Source organism: Labeo rohita, chromosome 11 (assembly GCF_022985175.1).
Source record: "Labeo rohita strain BAU-BD-2019 chromosome 11, IGBB_LRoh.1.0, whole genome shotgun sequence".
NCBI lineage: Eukaryota > Metazoa > Chordata > Actinopteri > Cypriniformes > Cyprinidae > Labeo > Labeo rohita.
In genome coordinates, this window is record NC_066879.1 from 25761954 (window position 1) to 25782500 (window position 20547).

General features: G+C 33.9%; 2 protein-coding genes across 4 annotated transcripts; both read right to left on the reverse strand.

The window, feature by feature from the left end:
- Positions 1–121: 121 nt before the first annotated feature.
- LOC127173022 (NADH-cytochrome b5 reductase 3) lies at positions 122–8254 on the reverse strand. Its single transcript, XM_051122625.1, has 9 exons — positions 8141–8254; positions 7300–7446; positions 7132–7204; positions 3475–3581; positions 3266–3395; positions 3085–3168; positions 2920–3005; positions 2404–2503; positions 122–835 (listed from the first exon to the last, which is right to left on the reverse strand). The coding sequence occupies exons 1-9, from the start codon at positions 8153–8155 to the stop codon at positions 663–665; spliced, it is 915 nt and encodes a 304-aa protein (XP_050978582.1). The 5' UTR covers positions 8156–8254; the 3' UTR covers positions 122–662.
- Positions 8255–11466: 3212 nt separating this feature from the next.
- Positions 11467–19760, reverse strand: rnpep (arginyl aminopeptidase (aminopeptidase B)). 3 transcript variants are annotated; one of them, XM_051122616.1, is made up of 11 exons: positions 19186–19752; positions 18645–18785; positions 16437–16588; positions 14897–15013; positions 14562–14797; positions 14372–14485; positions 14160–14272; positions 12527–12635; positions 12176–12400; positions 11945–12087; positions 11469–11860 (listed from the first exon to the last, which is right to left on the reverse strand). In XM_051122616.1, the coding sequence occupies exons 1-11, from the start codon at positions 19561–19563 to the stop codon at positions 11714–11716; spliced, it is 1875 nt and encodes a 624-aa protein (XP_050978573.1). In that variant the 5' UTR covers positions 19564–19752; the 3' UTR covers positions 11469–11713. The 3 variants fall into 3 exon arrangements, with proteins under 3 accessions (XP_050978572.1, XP_050978573.1, XP_050978574.1); XM_051122617.1 differs by lacking the exon at positions 18645–18785 and adding an exon at positions 18821–18961 and having other exon boundaries at positions 11471–11860; positions 19186–19746; XM_051122615.1 differs by having other exon boundaries at positions 11467–11860; positions 12176–12635; positions 19186–19760.
- Positions 19761–20547: the final 787 nt, after the last annotated feature.

The following is a 20547-nucleotide window of genomic DNA, read 5'->3' on the forward strand; positions in this document are numbered from 1 at the left end:
TGTCCTATAATCCCCAATCCTCATCCTAGTCCGTCTTTATAATCTCAGTAAATGCAAACGTGAGCATCGTACAATCACAACATACATTAATGCTAGGGAAGAGGAATTAAAAACAAGAAGATGCCAGTGAAAACACTTTAATAAGCACTTCTTTGTTTCTTCTTCTTTAGTGCATTTGATATGAAACAACTGAATTGCATTTTAACATAAACATGTAAGGAGTGTAGCATGCATACAAAAATACTCCAGTGACAGCAAAGGCATTGTATAACAATGTATACATACATCAAACATGAAAGCCAGCTATGTCAGGCACATTAATTATAATATTCAGGAAGCAGGTGACTTAACACACGTGCCTTTTTAAGTGCATTAAATTCGATTATATTATTATAAGCTTATAGGCATATCAAGCCACTGTAGTCAGTAAAAAGACCATCTCTGTATTGTATTACAGAATTACAGGCTTTTAATATGAAGAACCAATTATGCCTGGACGGACTAGCACTTAGGCATTTAATATTTATTATATACTGTCCATAAAATGGATATTTCCTATATATATGATCAGATTTGTAATGCCATATTTGCTTAAATACGATTGTGCGCAATTTAGTATCTTTAGAGTAAATTGTGTCTGGGCCCTGAGCTTTGAGAACGGTCTAATAGGTGAAGCGTTGGCTCTGCCGGTAGCCCAGTTTGTCCAGGTTGGGATTACAAGCAAACTGGATCATGGGAGGTGGACCGCACATGAGGATCATAGAGTCATCGCTGGGTGGAGGCAGGTGCTCCTGAATCATCTCAGCATTAATGAAGCCCTGACTGTACTCCCATTCTGCAGAAACATAAATGCAGGTCAGTGTCAAAGACAAACCATATATGATAAATAAAACAAAAAAATTAATATAAAAAGCATTCCAAGTTCTTAGAATCATACTTTTTGTTTTTATGTTGGTTTCCCTTTTTTGAAAAAGTTGTATCACATTTGACATTTTTGACTTTATGGACCTAATGAAATATCAAAATGAGTTTTAATTCAGAAATTAAAAATCATACTCATCATAGGATGTCTAAGACCCTATGAACTCCACGAACGGAATCACGGAATTCAGTCATAAAAAGGGAATTTACTGTGTAATGTGGAACGTCACGGAATTTGCCAAATTTTGGATGGATAAATCAAAAGTAGGTCAATACACTTGAATCAAAACGTGATATGGACTAGTCTCTGAATATTAAGCAGCAAAAGACAAAATACTACAGACATTTTGAAGTGAGCGTGACGCTCGTGGTGTTTTTAGTCTCTGCCGCCCCAATATACGAGTACACGAACACATAAACATAAATCTCCAGAGCTCATATCATGAGCATTTTACCATTTCTTTTGAGAAAAACTATCCTTATATCAAATACAAACAGAGAAACTTAAAGGTCTTTACAACAACCCGTCAAAATAAAAATTTGGTTTAACTTTAAGAAATTGTGACAGAAGTATATTACTTAATGTAATGCAAGTACTACTGCTAATAATACAATTATTATTAAAACATTATTTTTAGGAAATATTTAGCATAAAAATTTACCGGATTTTTTTTTTTTAGTATTTCTGAAGAAAAAAAAATTATATATATTTTCTTTTATCAAATCAATTATTTACAGATCTAAATAATAAAGATTTTGATTATTAAAATTTAATGGAACCATTAAAATAAAACACAGAAAAATCATGTAAACCACAGACGTTGGGAAAAAAAATAAAACTTCATTTGAAAAAAAAAAAAAAAACATATTTCATAGGGCCTTAAAAATGTAATTATTGTTAAACGTTTAATAAATTGCTTAAATTGTGTAAGTTTCATAATTTCAGTTGATTACACATGCTTTTTGATTAATACAATTTATTTCAACCGTTAAAACAGAGTCTAGAGAAAAATTAAAACCCAGAACAAATAATAAATGTAAAAAATAAAAAATGGAATTTGGAAAAAATAAAATGGAATTTAAGAAAAAAAACTAATTTCATAGGTCCCTAGATGTCAAGTCATTTTATGTATGAATTACCGTATTAAATGTATTTTTAACTTGTAAAAAAAAAAAAGTTCCAAAATTTTGGGTCAGTAAATTTTTTTTTTTTTAACTTTTTTAATAATTTTATTTTAGCAAGTATGCATTACACTGATCCATCACAGAAATAAATAGAATTTTAAAGTATATTAAAATAGAAAACAGTTATTTTGAATTATAATATTACTGTTTTTACTGTATTTTTAATCAAATAAATGCAGCCTTGGTGAGCATAAGAGACTTTCAAAAACACAAAAAAATCTTACCGACCCCAAAAAGGTAAAAAGGTAGTGTATACCAAGTTTTATCATCTTGTACGTTAGGTAGGAAGTCATATACCTGCAGGAGCTCTGTCCACCGTGAACCAGAGTTTGAAGCGATCTGGATGCCTCGCCTGAATCTCCTCCAGTTCATCCCTCAGCAGAATGTCTTTCTCAGTCTGGAGGACAGACGAAAGGTAAACAGATTCATTTTAGACTCTCCAAGCAGTTGAATCTGTTTGAACATTTTTTAAATTTAATACTTTGTTTATGAACAAACCATTTCAGCATGGATATTTCATCAGGGGTAGTTTACACAAAAATGTAGCTTATTAACATTAAAGTTGAACCAATGATGTCACATGGACTATTTTAACAATGTCATTACTACCTTCTGGGTTACGTTACTGTCTATGCAAGGACAAAAAGCTCTTGGATTTGATCAAAAATATCTTAATATGTGTTCCGAAGATGAACAAAGGATTTACGAGTATGGAACGTCATGAGGGTGAGTAATTAATGACAGATTTTTTATTTTTGGGTGAACTATCCCTTTAATAATTTGAAACAATCCCACTTCTAAGGAAACACCAACCTGGTTGGCAAACAGCAGGCTGCATGTCGTTGTGTCACTTGGATTTTTAATGATGTCACGAATCAGCTGCAACATTGGCGTAATGCCTACAAAGGAAGGAAGACGAATGATTTTAGTGATCATACAGCTTTATTATGACTAGAAATGAGGGGAAAGAGGCTCTACCTGTTCCTCCAGCTATAAGACCCAACGTTGTTGCAGTTTTAGTCTCAGCAGGGGTCTTCTTATCATCCTGTATAGCGAACTGACCTGTTGGGTGGAGATGTAGATGTAAGGTGTAAACCGCTGTGCAAATACTTTAACTAAATTAACCTCAAATATTGACAGAAAATGTGCTGAGTCAGACCTTGGCCCTTGTACTCCAGCAAACCTCCTGGTCCTCTAAAGTCAATCACATCTCCGATCCTCAAACTCTCCAAGTACTGGGACATCTTTCCCCCTTCTGGGAACTTTGGGTTTACATTCTTAAAATAAATCTGCAGAATGAAATATGTCAGCTCATTTCAACCATTTAAAACAGCAAGTGCTTTTATAAGAAATACAGACAGTCAGAACCTTTACAACGATGTCAACGAATCCTTTGTCATCGTCACTGGACACTGGTGTGTAGGGACGCACAATCAAATTACCATCAATCCTGGCAGAGAGGTAAACATGCTTGCCTTGAGAGAGAAAGAGTACTTTACTAGTAACAGCTGATACACACCCCAGTCTGTCCATCAAGTTCTTGTTTACACCAGGTATTAACATCTGTATCACATGATCCCGTCACAAGTGGAGACACACTACTGTTTACAATTGGTAACTTAATATTCTCATTTGCTGTTCAAGAAACTTTTTTATTGTTATTATCAATATTTAAAACAGTTGAGCATATTTTTTCAGGACTGTTTGATGAATAGAAAGATCCAAAGATCAGCATTTATTTGTAATAAAAAGCTTTATTAATTTTAGAAATGAATAATTGTATTTAGCAAGAGTGATGATAAGATAGTTTTAATGTTACAAAAGATTTCTATTTTAGATAAATGCTGTTCTTCTGAACTTTCTATTCATCAAAGTAACCTGAAAAAAAATCTGCTAGTTGTTTTAACAATAATAATAATAATAATAATAATAATAATAATTAATGTTTTTTTGAGCAGCAAATCAAATATTTTAATGATTTCTGAAGGATCATGTGACTGGAGTAATGATGCTATAAATTCAGCTTTGAAATCACAGGAATAAATTACATTTTAAAATATATTCAAATAGAAAAGAGTTATTTTAAATAGCAAAAATATTTCAGAATTGTACTGTTTTTGCTGTGCTTTTGTTTTTTAAAAAAACATTAATAAAAATCTTACTGTTCAAAAACGTTTCACATATCACACACACACACACACACACTATATATATATATATATATATATATATATCATATGATACGATCTGGGAAAACCCGTCAGATGTCTTGCTGGGATATTTTCTGAAAATTCGAAAAATAGGCTAAATGCCATTTCTGTAGGATGATTTGGAGGAGAAAATGAGATGGGAGTTTTTTAACATACCCTAACTGTCACGAACCAGAATACATGGAGTTTACGCAGAGCTAGACGAGATGAGCATTTGAGGTTTAAAAAGTATACATTGTCAATTTTTATAGAAAATAACTGATCGTTTCCCTAGATAAGACCCTTCTTCCTTGGCTGGGATTGTTTCGAGCCCTTTGAAGCTGCATTTAAACTGCATTTTGGAAGTTCAAACTCGCAGACTCGCCATACTCACTATAGAAGTCCACTGTATGGAGAACATTCCTGAAATATTTTTTAAAAACATTTATTTATTTATTTTTTCCGACTGAAGAAAGACAGACATGTACATCTTCAATGACAAGGGGGTAAGTAAATTATCTGTAAATTTTTGTTCTGGAAGTGAACTTCTCCTCTCACATTCCTCATACTTCTCTATATTTTTTTGAAAACAAAGATTTTTTCCCCAAAAGAACAGCATTTATTTGAAATCTTTTGAAATATTATAAATGTTGTTAGTCCCTTGGTTAATTTAATCCATCCTTGCTACATTAAAATAATTAATAAAAAAATAAAAACCTTTACTGACCCATTTTTTTTAAATGATGTAAATAAAGATTTATAAATATTCAAGAAATATTTATTATTTATATATACAGTCATGTGAAAAAGTTAGGACACCCTATTGAATTTCATGGTTTTCTGTATCAGGACATAATAAAAAATGATCTGGTCCTTGGCAGGTCTTAAAATTTGAAAAATAAATCCTCAGATCAACATCATCACATGACATATCACACTGTGTCATTATTTATTTAACAAAAATACAGCCAAGAGGAAAAGGCCATGTGTGACAAAGTGAGGACACACAATGAGTCAATTGCCTACAGATCCACTTTTAGTAGCAATAACTTGAAGCATTCATTTTCTGTGTGACTTTATCAGTCTCTCACATTGTTCTGGAGGAATTTGGACCACTCTTCTTTTCAACGTTGCGCCAGTTTATTGAGGTTTGTGGGCATTTGCTTATGCACAGCATTTGAGCCAGGATGAGCTCTAGACATGGATTGGGCTGTTGCAACACCTTGATTCTTTTCTTTTCAGCCATTCTGTTGTAGATTTGCTGGTGTGCTTGGGATCATTGTCCTGCTGCATGACCCAATTTTGGCCCAACTTTAGATGTCGGACAGATGCCCTCGCATTTGACTCCAGAATACTTTGACATACAGAGGAGTTCATGGATAACTCAATGACTGTGAGGTGCCCAGGTCTGGTGGCTACAAAACAAGCCCAAAATGATCCGCCCTCCTCCAGCATGTTTGTCTTTTGGTATGAGGTGTTTGTGCTGATATGCTCTTTAGGTTTTCACCAAATTTGGTGCTGTGCGTTACGGCCAAACATCTCCACTTCGGTCTCGTCTGTTCAAAGGACATTATTCTAGAAAACTTGTGTTTTGTTCAGATGCAACTTTGCAGACCTAAACTGTGCTGCAATGGTTTTTTTTAGATAGAAGAGGCTTTCTTCTGCCAAGCCTTCCAAACATGCCATTTTTGTCCCATATTTCTGTAATGGTATTGTCATGAACTTTATCATTTAACATGTTAACTGAGGCCTGTAGAGTCTGAGGTGTAGTTCTTGGATTGTCTGCCATTTTCTCTGAACTTTACACGGCCTGATCTGGGGGTGAATTTTCTGGGACGTCCACTTCTGGAAGGAGAGGTGTCTGTTTTAAATGTCTTCCACTTGTGAATAAACTTCAGAATGTTTGGAAATGGCCGTATTACTCTTCTCAGATTGATGGCAGCAACAATTGCTTCTCTAAGATGATTGCTGATGTCTTACCTCCTCGGCATTGTGTTAACACACACCTGAAGGCTCCAGACCAGTAAACTACCAAAGCTTATGCTTTTATAGAGGCGCTCAGACTTGCTGATGATCAGTTAATCAAAAGTATTTGATTAGCAGTGCTTGACTGTTATTTACCCTCTTAATTCCAATTTAACAGTAAGTGTGTCCTAACTTTGTCACACATGGCTTTTCCATTTTGGCTTTATTTTGGTTCAGTAAATAATGACACGGTGCAATTAGTCATGTGTTGTTGTTCATCTGAGGTTTTATTTTCAAAATTTTAAGACCAGCCAAGGACGGGTTTTTTTTTAATGATGTCCTGATATGTAAAACCATGAAATTCAATCCTAACTTTTTCACATGACTGTATATTATAATTATTTTTGTCAAATAGCTGTACTAAATCAATATATTACGTTCAGTGTGCATGATCTGTGTCATGGCCCTGATATGTGAGGAAAACCATTCAAATTAAACCCTTGTTTTAAGTGCAAAGGTTGATTGACAAGCAAGCAGGCGGTGCTTCACATCCGTCTTTTTTTTTTACTACAAAACTGATGTGGTTTGCGTTTCTTATTAGTCAGCTCATGTTATGGACCTCGTCCACGCCTGAATTTAGTGCCGTCAAATATGTCCAAATGTATGCTTACTCTCAAGCAAATGCACGTTTAAACAAGCTGCTTTTCAAAACCTAAGCTCATTTATCATTTAGCACACAGTTCTTATCCAAAGCAGTATACCAGACAGGACAGGTGTGGGATTTCAGCACGCTTAAGACAAAACCTTGCAACCTTTGTATTTGCAGCAGAGATACAATTGACCAACCAGCCAGTCCTCAAACACTACTTACCTACTGGTAATCCCAAAATATGCTCTGGGCTGGGCAGGGCAAACCGAAACCTGCGGGTATCATGGCTTATGATCTGTAGAAACAGAAAAATGCATTATTTTGGTAGCATCTTGTCAGTACCACAAATATAAATTCTAGCACATGGAAATAAATAGACAGCGCAAATACCTCTTTGTCTACTAGTCTCAATTTGTATTTTTCGGAAGGATTAATCAGGGTAATCTGTGGTTTCCTTTTCCTGTTAAAGTAATAATAACCCAGCAGACCTGCTGTTGAGACCAGCACCACTCCAACCGTCACTGCAACTGTAGTGGACTAAAATACAGATTAGTGCACATTAACACAGTCTATTATTATTATTCATTTTATTTTTATTTATTTATTTTTTTTTACCTTTATTAATTTATTGTATTCTTTTATACATGCATATGTGCACTGCCCCTGACATGTAAGGATATATGTGCTCTTGTATGTAAAATATATTGTTGTATTTGTATGTAGTTTTCGTTAAAGTTCAATAAAAAAAGCAATAAGTACATAAATAAATAATAATAAAAAAAAAAAACATTAACACAGTCTAAAACCCACCTTAAAAACATTTAACAGAAAATGATAAATTATAAATAAACGCTAAACATGCATTCACTGATTTGCAATACACAACAGAAATGTGACTTAAAAAATAACATTCTCCGCTAATTCAAATGCCTGAATGAATCATCTGTAACGTTGCTTCCTAGAATAAACTCTGACGTTTCTACCTTGGTATCTTATTTCAACTAGAACTGTCTGCTGATTTAGTTTTCTACAACAGAAACTGTCATTTAAATACAAATGACTGCAGAGCATATCTTTAAGTTAGTGCCATGACTAGTCAGTATGATGAACTGATAACCTGCAATGCCATGTTAAACAAACTTGGTGGCATGCCAAACAGTATTTCCTCTCAATAGTAGTTCATTGCTACAATTTAACTTTACTGTTTAATTACTAAAGCTTTATGACTTACCACTGCGTAACTCATGACGGCTGATCGACTTCTGCACGGAGATTCAGTCAGAGCGAATCTTCAGCCTAAACATTCGTCGGCACACCCATGAACATGCAGACTGGGAGCTTTGTGTTGGAGGTAAACCACGCTGCGCAGTTATTGCGCATAAAAAAGCGATTCGAACAGCGCATTCCGTTCTGCGTAATCCTATCCACATTGTAACACCATCAAATGCATATTGTCGGCGTCTGTCTCAGTGAACACCGGAAACCCGTAAAACCAGATAAAATAAAAGTCCTGAAAATGTACACTACCAGTCAAATGTTTTTGAACAGTAAGATTTTTTTTTTTTTAATTGGTCTCTTCTGCTCACCAAGTCTGCATGTATTTGACCTAAAGTACAGCAAAAACAGTACAATTCTGAAATATTTTTACTGTTTAAAATAACTGTTTTCTATTTGAATATATTTAAAAATGTAATTTACTCCTGTGATTTCAAAGCTGGATTTTTAGCATCATTACTCCAGTCACATGATCCTTCAGAAATCATTCTAATATTCTGATTTGTGCTCAAAAACATTTGTTATTATTATGTTGAAACAGCTAAGTAGAACTTTTTTGTAACATTATAAATGTCCTCATCATCACTTTTGATAAATTTAAAGCATCCTTGCTAAATAAAAGTATTAATTTCTAGTAATCATTTCATTCTCAAAAAATAAATTTAATTATATATATATATATATATATATATATATATATATATACACACACTACCGTTCAAAAGTTTGGGGTCAGTAAGACTTGTAATAGTCTTTAAAGAAGTCTCTTATGCTCATCAAGGCTGCATTTATTTTATTAAAAATATAGAAAAAAACAGTAATATTGCAAAATGTTTTTACAATATAAAATAATGTTTTTTATTTTAACATACTTTAAAATAGAATTTATTCCTGTGATGAAAAGCTGAATTTTTATCAGCTGTTACTCCAGTCTTAAGTGTCACATGATCCTTCAGAAATCATTCTAATATGCGGATTTATTATTAGAATGATCAATGTTGGATAATATCAACAGTTGTGCTGCCAAATATTTTTTGGAACCTGTGATTTTTTCATGAATAACAAGTTTAAAAAGTACAGTGTTTATTCAAAATATAAATATTTTATAACAATGTAAATTATTTATTATTAACTTTTAATAAACTTTTAATTATTAACTTAATACATCCTTGGTGAATAAAAGTATTAATTTCTTAAAAAAAAAAAAAAAAAAAAAAAAAAGAAACAATAAAAATGTACTGTATATATATATAAAAGTTCGGACACCCTATTGAATTTCATGGTTTTCTGTATCGGGACATAATAAAAAATGATCTGGTCCTTGGCAGGTCTTAAAATTTGTAAAATAAATCCTCAGATAAACATCATCACATGACATATCACACAGTGTCATTATTTATTTAACAAAAATACAGCCAAGAAGGAAAGGCCATGTGCGACAATGTTAGGACAGATCTGCTTTTAGCAGCAATAACTTGAAGCATTCATTTTCTGTGTGACTTTATCAGTCTCTCACATCATTCTGGAGGAATTTGGACCACTCTTCTGTTCAGCGTTGCTCCAGAGGTTTGTGGGCATTTGCTTATGCACAGCTCTCACCACAGCATTTGAGCCAGGATGAGCTCTAGACATGGACTGGGCTACTGCAACACCTTGATTCTTTTCTTTTCAGCCATTCTGTTGTAGATTTGCTGGTGTGCTTGGGATCATTGTCCTGTTGCATGACCCAATTTTGGCCCGACTTTAGATGTCAGACAGATGCCCTCACATTTGACTCCAGAATACTTTGATATACAGGAGTTCATGGCCAACTCAATGACTGTGAGGTGCCCAGGTCTGGTGGCTACAAAACAAGCCCAAAATGATCCGCCCTCCTCCAGCATGCTTGTCTTTTGGTATGAGGTGTTTGTGCTGATATGCTCTTTAGGTTTTCATCAGACTTGAAGCTGTGCATTACGGCCAAACATCTCCACGTCGGTCTCGTCTGTTCAAAGGACATTATTCTAGAAGACTCGTGTTTTGATGCAACTTTGCAGACCTAAACTGTGCTGCAATGTTTTTTTTTAGATAAAAGAGGCTTTCTTCTGCAAAGCATTCCAAACATGCCATTTTTGTCCCATATTTTTCTAATGGTATTGTCATGAACTTTATCATTTAACATGTTAACTGAGGCCTGTAGAGTTTGAGGTGTAGTTCTTGGATTGTTTGCCATTTCTCTGAGCTTTACACAGTCTGATCTTGATCTTTCTGGGACGTCCACTTCTGGAAGGAAAGGTGTCTGTTTTAAATGTCTTCCACTTGTGAATAAACTTCAAATTGTTTGGAAATGGCCGTATTACTCTTCTCAGATTGATGGCAGCAACAATTGCTTCTCTAAGATGATTGCTGATGTCTTACCTGATGTGTTAATGCACACCTGAAGGCTCCAGACCAGCACACTGCCAAAGCTTTTGGTTTAATAGAGGCGCTCAGACTTGCTGATGATCAGTTAATCAAAGGTATTTGATTATCAGTGCTCGACTGTTATTTACCCTCTTAATTCCAATGTTAACAGTAAGGGTGTGCTAACTTTGTCACACATGGCTTTTCCATTTTGGCTTTATTTTTGTTTAGTAAATAATGACACAGTGCAATTTGTCATGTGTTATTGTTCATCTGAGGTTTTATTTTCGAAATTTTAAGACCAGCCAAGGACCATTTTTTTTTATGATGTCCCGATACGGAAAACCATGGAATTCAATAGGGTGTCCTAACTTCTTCACATGACTGTAAAAAAAAAAAAAAAAAAAAAAAAAAAAAAATATATATATATATATATATATATATATATGTATATATATATGGTGTATAATGTTATATTATACACCATATATATGTATAATGTTACAAAAGATTTTTTTTTTTATTTTGGATAAATGCTAATCTTTGGAACTTTCTATTCATGAAAGAATCATAAAAAAAATTACTCAACTGCTTTAAATATTGATAATAATAATAAAACATGTTCAGCATATTACAATGATTTCTGAAGGATCATGTGACACTGAAGACTGGAGTAATGATGCTGAAAATGTAGCTTTGATCACAAATAAATTACATTTTAAAATATATTCAAATAGAAAAGTTATTTTAAATATTAAAAATATTTAGAAATTTTACTGTTTTTGCTGTGCTTTGGATCAAATAAAAGCAGGCTTGGTGAGCAGAAGAGACTTCTTTAAAAAAACATTAAAAATCTTAATAATAATTAATATCCTCTGATTTCTTTTTTGTTCAGAAATGTATTTTTTTATTTATAAAAATGCAATACAATTTAAAATGTAAAAACGTGAAAGCAATTAAATGCCCAGACAATGTTTTATTTAAATCTGATTCACAAATTCAAAAATGTAGAAACAATTTCCTGAATAATTAATACAAATTGTTATATCAATGCTGAAAGCACCATCATTCTAAGATATCAAGGTGCGTTTAAAAGTAGATCATTGCATACATTGTTTTCCCTTATATTTTTCGAATTCATTTATGCTCAAGTTATTATCTTTTTTACATAATTGCGGACATTGAAGTGAAGCTGACTCGAGGTGGCTGAGAAAACCTCCATCGCTAGAGCCTTTGTTTCTTCTGATCCATTCCAAAGGGCTCGGTAAACCGGTAAGGTGTACTTTTGTTTCCCCTGAGTGAAAATATAAAAAACAGTCTTTTAAAAGAAGGTCAACCGATCTCTATTCATACAAGTGATCCTAAAATAGATTCTGACCTGGCTTGTGAGGAAATCACGAATATGTTGGAATCCTGGTATATGCTGGTTCTTTGCAACAATCTGGGCCCATCGCAATTTCAGCTCGGCATTGTTGGACTCAATAATATGTGAGTAACACTCCTCCAGCTTATTTATGTGACCTGTTAATATGTGAATATTATATGGATATATTCAATTTACACACTTAAAATGCAAAAATAAACCATAAACATAAAAAGTTATTTGCACCATCTGGAAGCGGCGATTTCTCAAGGATCTTATCCAAGAAGTAGACAGTCTGGTAGGTCTTCCATGGCTTTATATCAGTTTTGCAGATAGATTCCAAGTCTAGGTTATGACTGACCCACATTTCAGCTAACAGCTCTGCTGGTTTCATTAGCTCCTGACCAGCAGTGAGGTCAGGCACGTATGGAGGCCAACCAGGCACGTTGAGCCAGCTGTCAAAATCCAGACCTAACAAAGCAACAGAGAAAAAACAAAAGCTGATGACAAAAGGCGGTCTCACTAAACAGTATGAATTTAGACTGTGCTTTGTGATTTTATGACAAGGAAATGCTACTAATGGTCTTGTTTCCGCACCCTCGATTTTGTGGGCATTCTTCTCTTTCAGGTCTGGGAAATACTCCAGATAGAACTCCAACGCATCCTCTGCCAACACACTTTTGAACTTGAACTTGTCCACATAAGCCTTGAAAAGACAGAACTACTGTTTAACATACTTATTAACATATTTTCATTCATTTAAACTGCCATTAAAATGTTTGGGGTCAGTAATCTTTTTTTTTAAAGCATTTTTTTTTATTCAGCAATGACACATTAAATAAAACTACTTTTAAATTGTTATAAAAATCAATTTCAAATAAATGCTGTTCTTTAGGACTTTCCCTAAATCAAATAATCTAGAAAAAATGTGTCATGATTTACACAAAAATATTAAGCAGCACAACTGTTTTTTTTGACACTGATAATAAGAAATGTGAGCAGATTTTTGTTATTGAAATAAGGCTGAAATAAAGTCGAAGACCTAAAATTACTAACTGGATATAAATAAAAACTTAAACTGAACTAAAACCAAGAACAACAACAAAAACACTAAATAGTAATGTTTAAATTAATAAAAATCAAAATCAAGCCAATTAAAAATAATTATAAAAACTATACCAGTATAGGACGGAAGTAATAGCTTCTGAATATTTAGCTTTGCTATTACAGGAAAAAAAATACACTTACAAATATTTAAACTAGTTATTTGTAGGGCCCTATGAAATCCATTTTTTCGCAAATTTTATTTTATTCCAAATTCCATTTTCTGGACTTCTGGACCTTTTTTTTTTTTTTTTTTTTTTTTTTTTTTTTTTCTAGACTTTTGTTTAAATGGTTAAATTATATATATATATATATATATATATATATATATATATATATATATATAATTTAATCAAAAAGCATGTCTAATTAATTGAAATCATGAAAAATATACAATTTAACAGCAATTCATCAATTGTTAAATCAAGGTTTAACAAAATTACATTTCAAGGCCCTATAAAATACCCTATGGAACAGTTTTCCATTAATTTTCTGGATTCCATTTCAGTGGTTCCATTAAATTTGAATATTCAAAATCATTTCTAATTAGTTAATTTTATTTAAAAAAATAAACATTTATTATTATTATTTTTTTTTTTTTGTTTTCAGAATTTTTGGTAAATGTTCCTTGAAAAAATACCGTTTTAATTTTTTTTTTTTTTTTTTGCTGTGAAGACCTTTTAAGTTTCTGCTTGTATATGATATGGTGAAAACCGAGGCTGAGAACCACGTATTTGCGTCATTCATTCACACAGAGAACATGCAGGATTCATTTTTAAATAGTATTTTTGCTGCTTAATATTAACAGACACTAGTTCATATCACGTTTTAATGTAAATGTACTAAACTACTTTTGATATATTCATCCAAAAGCAAATTACGTGACGTTCTGTGATATACAGTAAATTCCATTTCCGTGACTAGATTCTGCGACTTCGTCTGTGTTTTCCGCATCACAGAAATCTTAGGGCCCTACGTTTATAATACCATTTCACAATATTACTGTTTGTAAAGTACTTTTAATCGAGTAAATTCACCCTTGGTGAGCCTAAAGGCCGTTCACACCGAGAACGACAACTATAAAGATAACTATAAACAGTTTCTGTAAGATTATTGTTCAGGTAACCTTGAGAAATGCGTCAAAGCGTGACTGATCTCCTGCGAGGTGGGCCAGGTAGGAAACAAAGCAGAAGCCTTTCTCATAGGGCGTTTCATTGTAGGTATCATCAGGATCAACACCTGCAAAGAAGAAACACAGAGGCGGTCATACCAGTTCTTTACAAACCAAGTTATGTGAGACTGCCACTTTTTTTCTAAGTAATACTCTAGTGGTTCTACCTGGTTCAATCTTAACCCGTAGTTTATTGAGAGGATGGTCCTCTCCGGTGTTGTCCATGTGCTGACGTAGAAGAGCTTTACCGGTCGCTGCCTCCAGACACGTATAAGCCTCTCCTAAAAATGAAATATTACTTTTTAATGAATTCTTTATTAGTGAAATACTCAGATAATCAAATAATGTATAGCATACCATAAATCTCCCTGCAAACTCTGCGCTGAGCATACATGGTGAAGCCCTCGTTCAGCCAGAAATCACCCCAGCTGGCGTTAGTGACGAGGTTTCCAAACCAGCTGTGGCAGATCTCGTGTACAATGACGTCAGCGAGAGATCGATCGCCGGCCAGCAGACAGGGTGTGACGAAGGTCAAGCAGGGGTTCTCCATCCCACCGAAAGGGAAGGATGGAGGCATGAACAGCACATCATATCTAAACAATTACAGTATATCGTTTACTGAATAAAAGTGCTAATCGGCTTGTTTAAAGTCAGATCCATTTGAATTATGAAGCTGTTAAAGCATATCCCACCTTCCCCAAACATAGGGTCCAAACAGTTTCTCTCCCACAGACAGGAACTCTTCAATCACATTGTCATATTCCTGTTTGGCTGCCTGCAGTAAACAAGGCTCGGTCCAGACACGTGTCCTGAAAATGCAGTTAAAAGTGATTATTATAATAACAATAATAATTATTATTGTTTAAATGCTTATTTTAAATTATTTGGCCCACATGTAATGTTAGTAAAGTATTTCTGCACCAAAACCAAATATAATTTAGTTTTTTAAGCAGACAGTTCACACCAAAATGAAAATTCTGTCATTAATTACTCACTCTCAGGTTGTTCCAAAACCGTAAGACCTTTCATCATCAGAACACAAATTAAGATATTGTTGCTGAAATCCGAGCGCTTTCTGACCCTACATAGACAGCAACACATTCAAGGCCCAAAAAGGTAGTAAGGACATTTTTAAATAGTCCATGTGACATCAGTGGTTCAACCATAATGTTATGAAGGAACGAGAATACTCACGCAAGGAGAACTAAAATAACGAATTAATTCAACAATTTTTGGGCCTTGAACGTGTCAGTTGTGTTGCTGTCTATGAAGGGTGAGAGAGCTCTCGGATTTCATCAAAAATCTCTTAATTTGTGTTCTGAAGATGAATGAAGGTCTTACAGGTTTGGACCGACTTATGGGTGAATAATTAATAATAGTATTTTCATTTTTGGGTGAACTAGCACAATGAACTTATTTATTTCAGAAGAGCAATAAAGACTTTAAAGGAGAAGTCCACTTCCAAAACAAAGATTCACATATAATGTACTCACCTCCTTGTCATCCATGTTCATATCTTTCTTTCTTCAATCGTAAAGAAATTATGTTTTTTGAGGAAAACATTTCAGCATTTTCTTCACAATTTTCTTCAAATGGACTGGTATGGTGACTCAAGACAGTTAGGGTATGTCGAAAAACTCCGACCTCAACTTCAAAAATCATTTTAAAATCATCCTACGTCGCTGCAGAAGTACCGACCCAGTCTTTGCAAAGTAAACATGCAAAGAAGATCAAACACCCTTAACAAAAAAGATAAAAAACAGCGATATAGGATGATTTTGAAGTTGAGGGAGAACATGAGATGGGAGTTTTTCGACATACCCTAACTGGGGAAAACAGTCTAGGCAGAGTAAGACAGGATAAGTGTTTGACAATAAGAAGTATATAAGTTGTATTATTTTTATGAAAATAACTGATCGTTTCGCTAGATAAGACCCTTCTTTCTTGGCTGGGATCGTTTACAACTGCATTTGGGATCATTTAAAGCCGCATTTAAACTGCATTTTGGAAGTTCAAAATTGGGGCACCATATCAGTCCATTATATGAAGAAAAATACTGAAATGTTTTCCTCAAAAACATAATTTCTTTACGACTGAAGAAAGAAAGACACGAACATCTTGGATGACAAGGGGGCGAGAACATCATATGTGAATCTTTGTTTTGGAAGTGGACTTCTCCTTTAAACCTTGTGATAGGACTTCTTTGTGGTTAAAGATTCTGGATATTTTTACCTGGGTCCCACCTCAGCAGACTGCAGGTCTCCTACTGCCAGAGCTACCAGGTAAGCGGGAATGGGATGCTCCATATTGAACAGGAAAGCGCCATCTGCTTTCCTCTGCTCCCATTTACTAGCGCTCATAACCGCTGTGAAGCCATCAGGGACCTGATAATAAGAAAGAGGAACATCAAAGAAAGAAGCTACTGTGTTTGAGAGTGCAAAGTGCAATGATAAGAAATTAAACTCAAGAGTCTTATCATGTAGGTTAGAGAAAAAGCAGATCTGATAATTCTTGTGCTCTTTCTTCTTGAGAATCTGAATGTGAACCTACTGCTAAATCAAAAATAAGGACTGGTTAATATTATTGTACAGGTGTTTTTGACTGACGTCAATTTATAATATACTATTCACTTATACATACATTTGGGACATTCTACAGAATTGGTGCAAACTGCTGTCCCACAACCAAAACAGAACAATAAACATATTTAAAAAGCATTTAAGTATTCAAATCTTAGATGTTTACTAAGATCTTTCTATTATCTATTGAAACCCACAATAATATTTAAAATATCAGTAAGCTTAATATATATAAAATAATCATTTAGTGGGTACTTGCAATTAAGAGGTGGCTGTCCCAAACACTAATCCCTAAATTTCAACGTATAACAATGATATTACAATAATTTTTTTATTTTATTCCATTGTTGTTTTTAAAAATATCTTCTTGATTTTTTTTTTAAAGTAAAAAAAAAAATCATTTTATATTTTCTTCGTAAATTATGAAACTTTAAGTAAAAATGTGTCCTGCATTTTCATGTCACTACCAAAACAGTGTATGATTTAGTCCATTGGCCAAGACTGATTTTAACTACACCCCTACCATTAATGATAAGGAAATATTCATGTGTCCCTCTCTCTCATAGCTACATGGTGAGTAGACAGGACCCATCACTTTGAGGTAAATGTGTTCAAAAGTCTCTAAAATTTGTGTTTTACTTTAAAGAATGTCACTCCTGAAAACCATTTTTCTATAAATAAGCACACTTAACAGTCTCGAGCGAAACATGTCATCATATTTTCGGTAGTGACATAATCCTTTATTTGTAGGAAATAAACACAATTTTAGTACAGTTATGCAATTGCAGTTATGCAATACAATTTTTTTGCATTTTAGTATATTTTAGTAGTGTTTTATTATGCAAAAATTGTGTAATGTAATGTGGTCGCTACCAAAAATGTCCTGTCATGACTGAAACATGAGATGTTTTGTCAAAAATACAGTATACTGATAATCAACTAAGATGTTATGATAGTGTTTGGTTCAATGTACATTCAAAATAATGAATCCTTAAATTGAAATCAGTACGATCAATTTTTTGCCTTTTACAAAAAAAAAACTGAATTCAAAAAACAACAAATCTCACAGATCACAATTGAAATACTGTTTTGTAATTGTCATTGATTTATCTCTAAAAAACTTTAATAAAATAGCAAAAAATATATATTTTTATAGAAATATAGGAAGATGTAAGCAAAATCTTAATAGGTCAATATAACAATTATTTTTAAATTATATGTAACAAATTTGGGGAGAGTACAAATATTCCAAAACTATATAAAAATAAAATATGAGAATTAACTGCACAATTACTAGAAATGTGTACCTTGGATATTATATAATTTCCATACATATACAATTTGTGGGAAAAGACATTTTTTTCCAAGACATTTCCAACTCACCAAGGTTGGGTTTATTTAGTCAAAAATATTATTTTAAAATAAAATAGCTGTTTTGTACTTAAATATATTTTATTTCTGTAATGGGAAAATAATTTTCAACTTCAGTTACTCCAGTCTTCAGTGTCCCATGACCTTTCAGAAATCATTTCAATATGATCTAGTGATTAAGAAACAATATGATTGCCAATGTTTACATTACATTAGATACATTGATTGAAAGAGAAATTCTTGTAACATTACCACTTGTGATCAATTGAATGTTTCCACGCAAAATAAAAGTATTAATCAACTTTGACCCCAAAATATAATTTATGCAAAAATATAAAATAAGAATCAAAATAAATCAAAACCAAACTTTCACTAAGAACTTTTTTTATACCTCAAATACATCCGTCATATTGAATAAGATGCAAGCTTTTACATCTATGTACCCATATCCTCTTCATATCTGTAAATTTGACCGGCCAAATGGCCTCACCTGAACTGTTGCTGAGTAGGTGCTCTTGACTGCTGGAGTATCAAAGCAAGGGAAGAAGGAGCGGTTGAGAACAGCCTGGCCTTGAGTAAAAACATAAGGCTTGAGCTTTCCCGCAGTCTGCTCTGGTTCCAGCCAACACACCTATAAGAAGATACATGCGCTTGGTGAGACATTACCTGCACTACAGCCGAGTAAGTGCTCTTTGTCATGGGCGTATGGAAGCCGGGAAACAGGCTCCGGTTCAGTACAGGAAACCCAGATGTGTACAAGAATGGCAGCTTCTTCTCAGCCGTCTGCACTGGGTCCAGCCATGACATCTACAGAGAAGTGATGCATGCTTGCTTGTACAATAATTTAACCATTTTGGCATTATTAATGCTCATCTGAAGACCGAAACTGACTAAAGGCTGTTTGGAGAACAAGTATTCTTCCTTCTAGGTCTCATGACACCTAAGTTTCAGTTTTGATCACAATGAAATCCTCAGGCTGTTGTGAACTGTCAATATGAACAGAAATATTAAAAACTAGTTTGCATGCTTACCCCTGGTCCATTAGTAGCTGTATATTTAATTGCAAGTTTAAGTTTGTCATCTGAATTGAAAGCCCTTGGAAACTTCACGACCAGTGTTGTCCCATAACTGGTGAAGTCCTGAATCAGAAATTCTGTTGTGGTCCAGTCACCTCCATTATGACTGAAAGTGATCTCATGCACAGATAGTGTTGGATGAATATCCAACTGTAGCTCGCTCTGACCGTCCTGAATGCACTGCAGCTGTATCGTTTCGGTACCTGATATGGTTTTCGTCTCAAAGACCACTTTAAGATCGAGATCAAAATGTTCTATTTTAAACTGGCGGAAACTACAAGAAGTAGCGACGTCTTCGGCTTGGTCTGAATGCAGCGTGAATGTTTTATCCATTGTAGTACTGTCTAAAATCAACAGTAGATTTGACGGGTTACAGCTACACCGGTAAACACTAGTCAGGCTGATTCTTCACTCACGAATGACAACTGAACCGAGGTAAACTAATCAAAGCGCTAGAAGGCTAATCGTTATAGCATGTGGATGGAGTTTAGGCTGTACTTCTCTGCGTTATTGCAGCGCAGTGTTGTTTGCAGGTGACCAATAAGATGAATCACACACACACACACACACACACACACAAAGTCGTTCGCGGCGTCGTTTCATCTATGCTGAAATGCTAGTTAACTGTTATCTGTTATCTGTTATTCATATGAAAGAAATACCCGTCTTTGTCAAGAGGGCGCGCCAGGTCCTAGCCACATTCAAACACCTCAAGACGTTTTTGTCTTATTGTAAACATTTTAGCTATATTAAAATGTACTTTAAATATACTAATTAACTGTGTGGTTTGATACGTCTCCCCACCAATTTTATAAAATGTGAAAGAAGCGTTACAATCATAATTGAGTGAACAGTGGTAAAGCAGTAATCACTGTGATAGGCTCATCCCGATCAGCGATGAGAAAAGTAACAGTTGTCACGTGACAATCCCATTGAGGCACTACTTCCGTAGATTTCTGTGTTTAAATGGATATCGACCTTTTTTTGCATTATACGAACAATACTATAGGCAAATCTGATATAATGGTTACCCTTTTAACTGCAGGTTTTGCAGTGTTATGTTTTCCCTCCAATTCGTGATTTTTAAGAATGGTGCTGTCGCCAAAATCATTGTGAGGCAGTTTAGTAAATTTCAAAGATGACGTTTTTTTTTTTTTTTATAATCAGCATTTATCATATGGAAATTTATATGTTTAGTTTTTAGATCAACCATACACTGTACTGCATATAGGCCATTCTACAGAATTGGTCAAAACTGCTGTCCCACAACCACAAAAACACATTTAAAAAGCATTTAAGTATTCAAATCGTAGATGT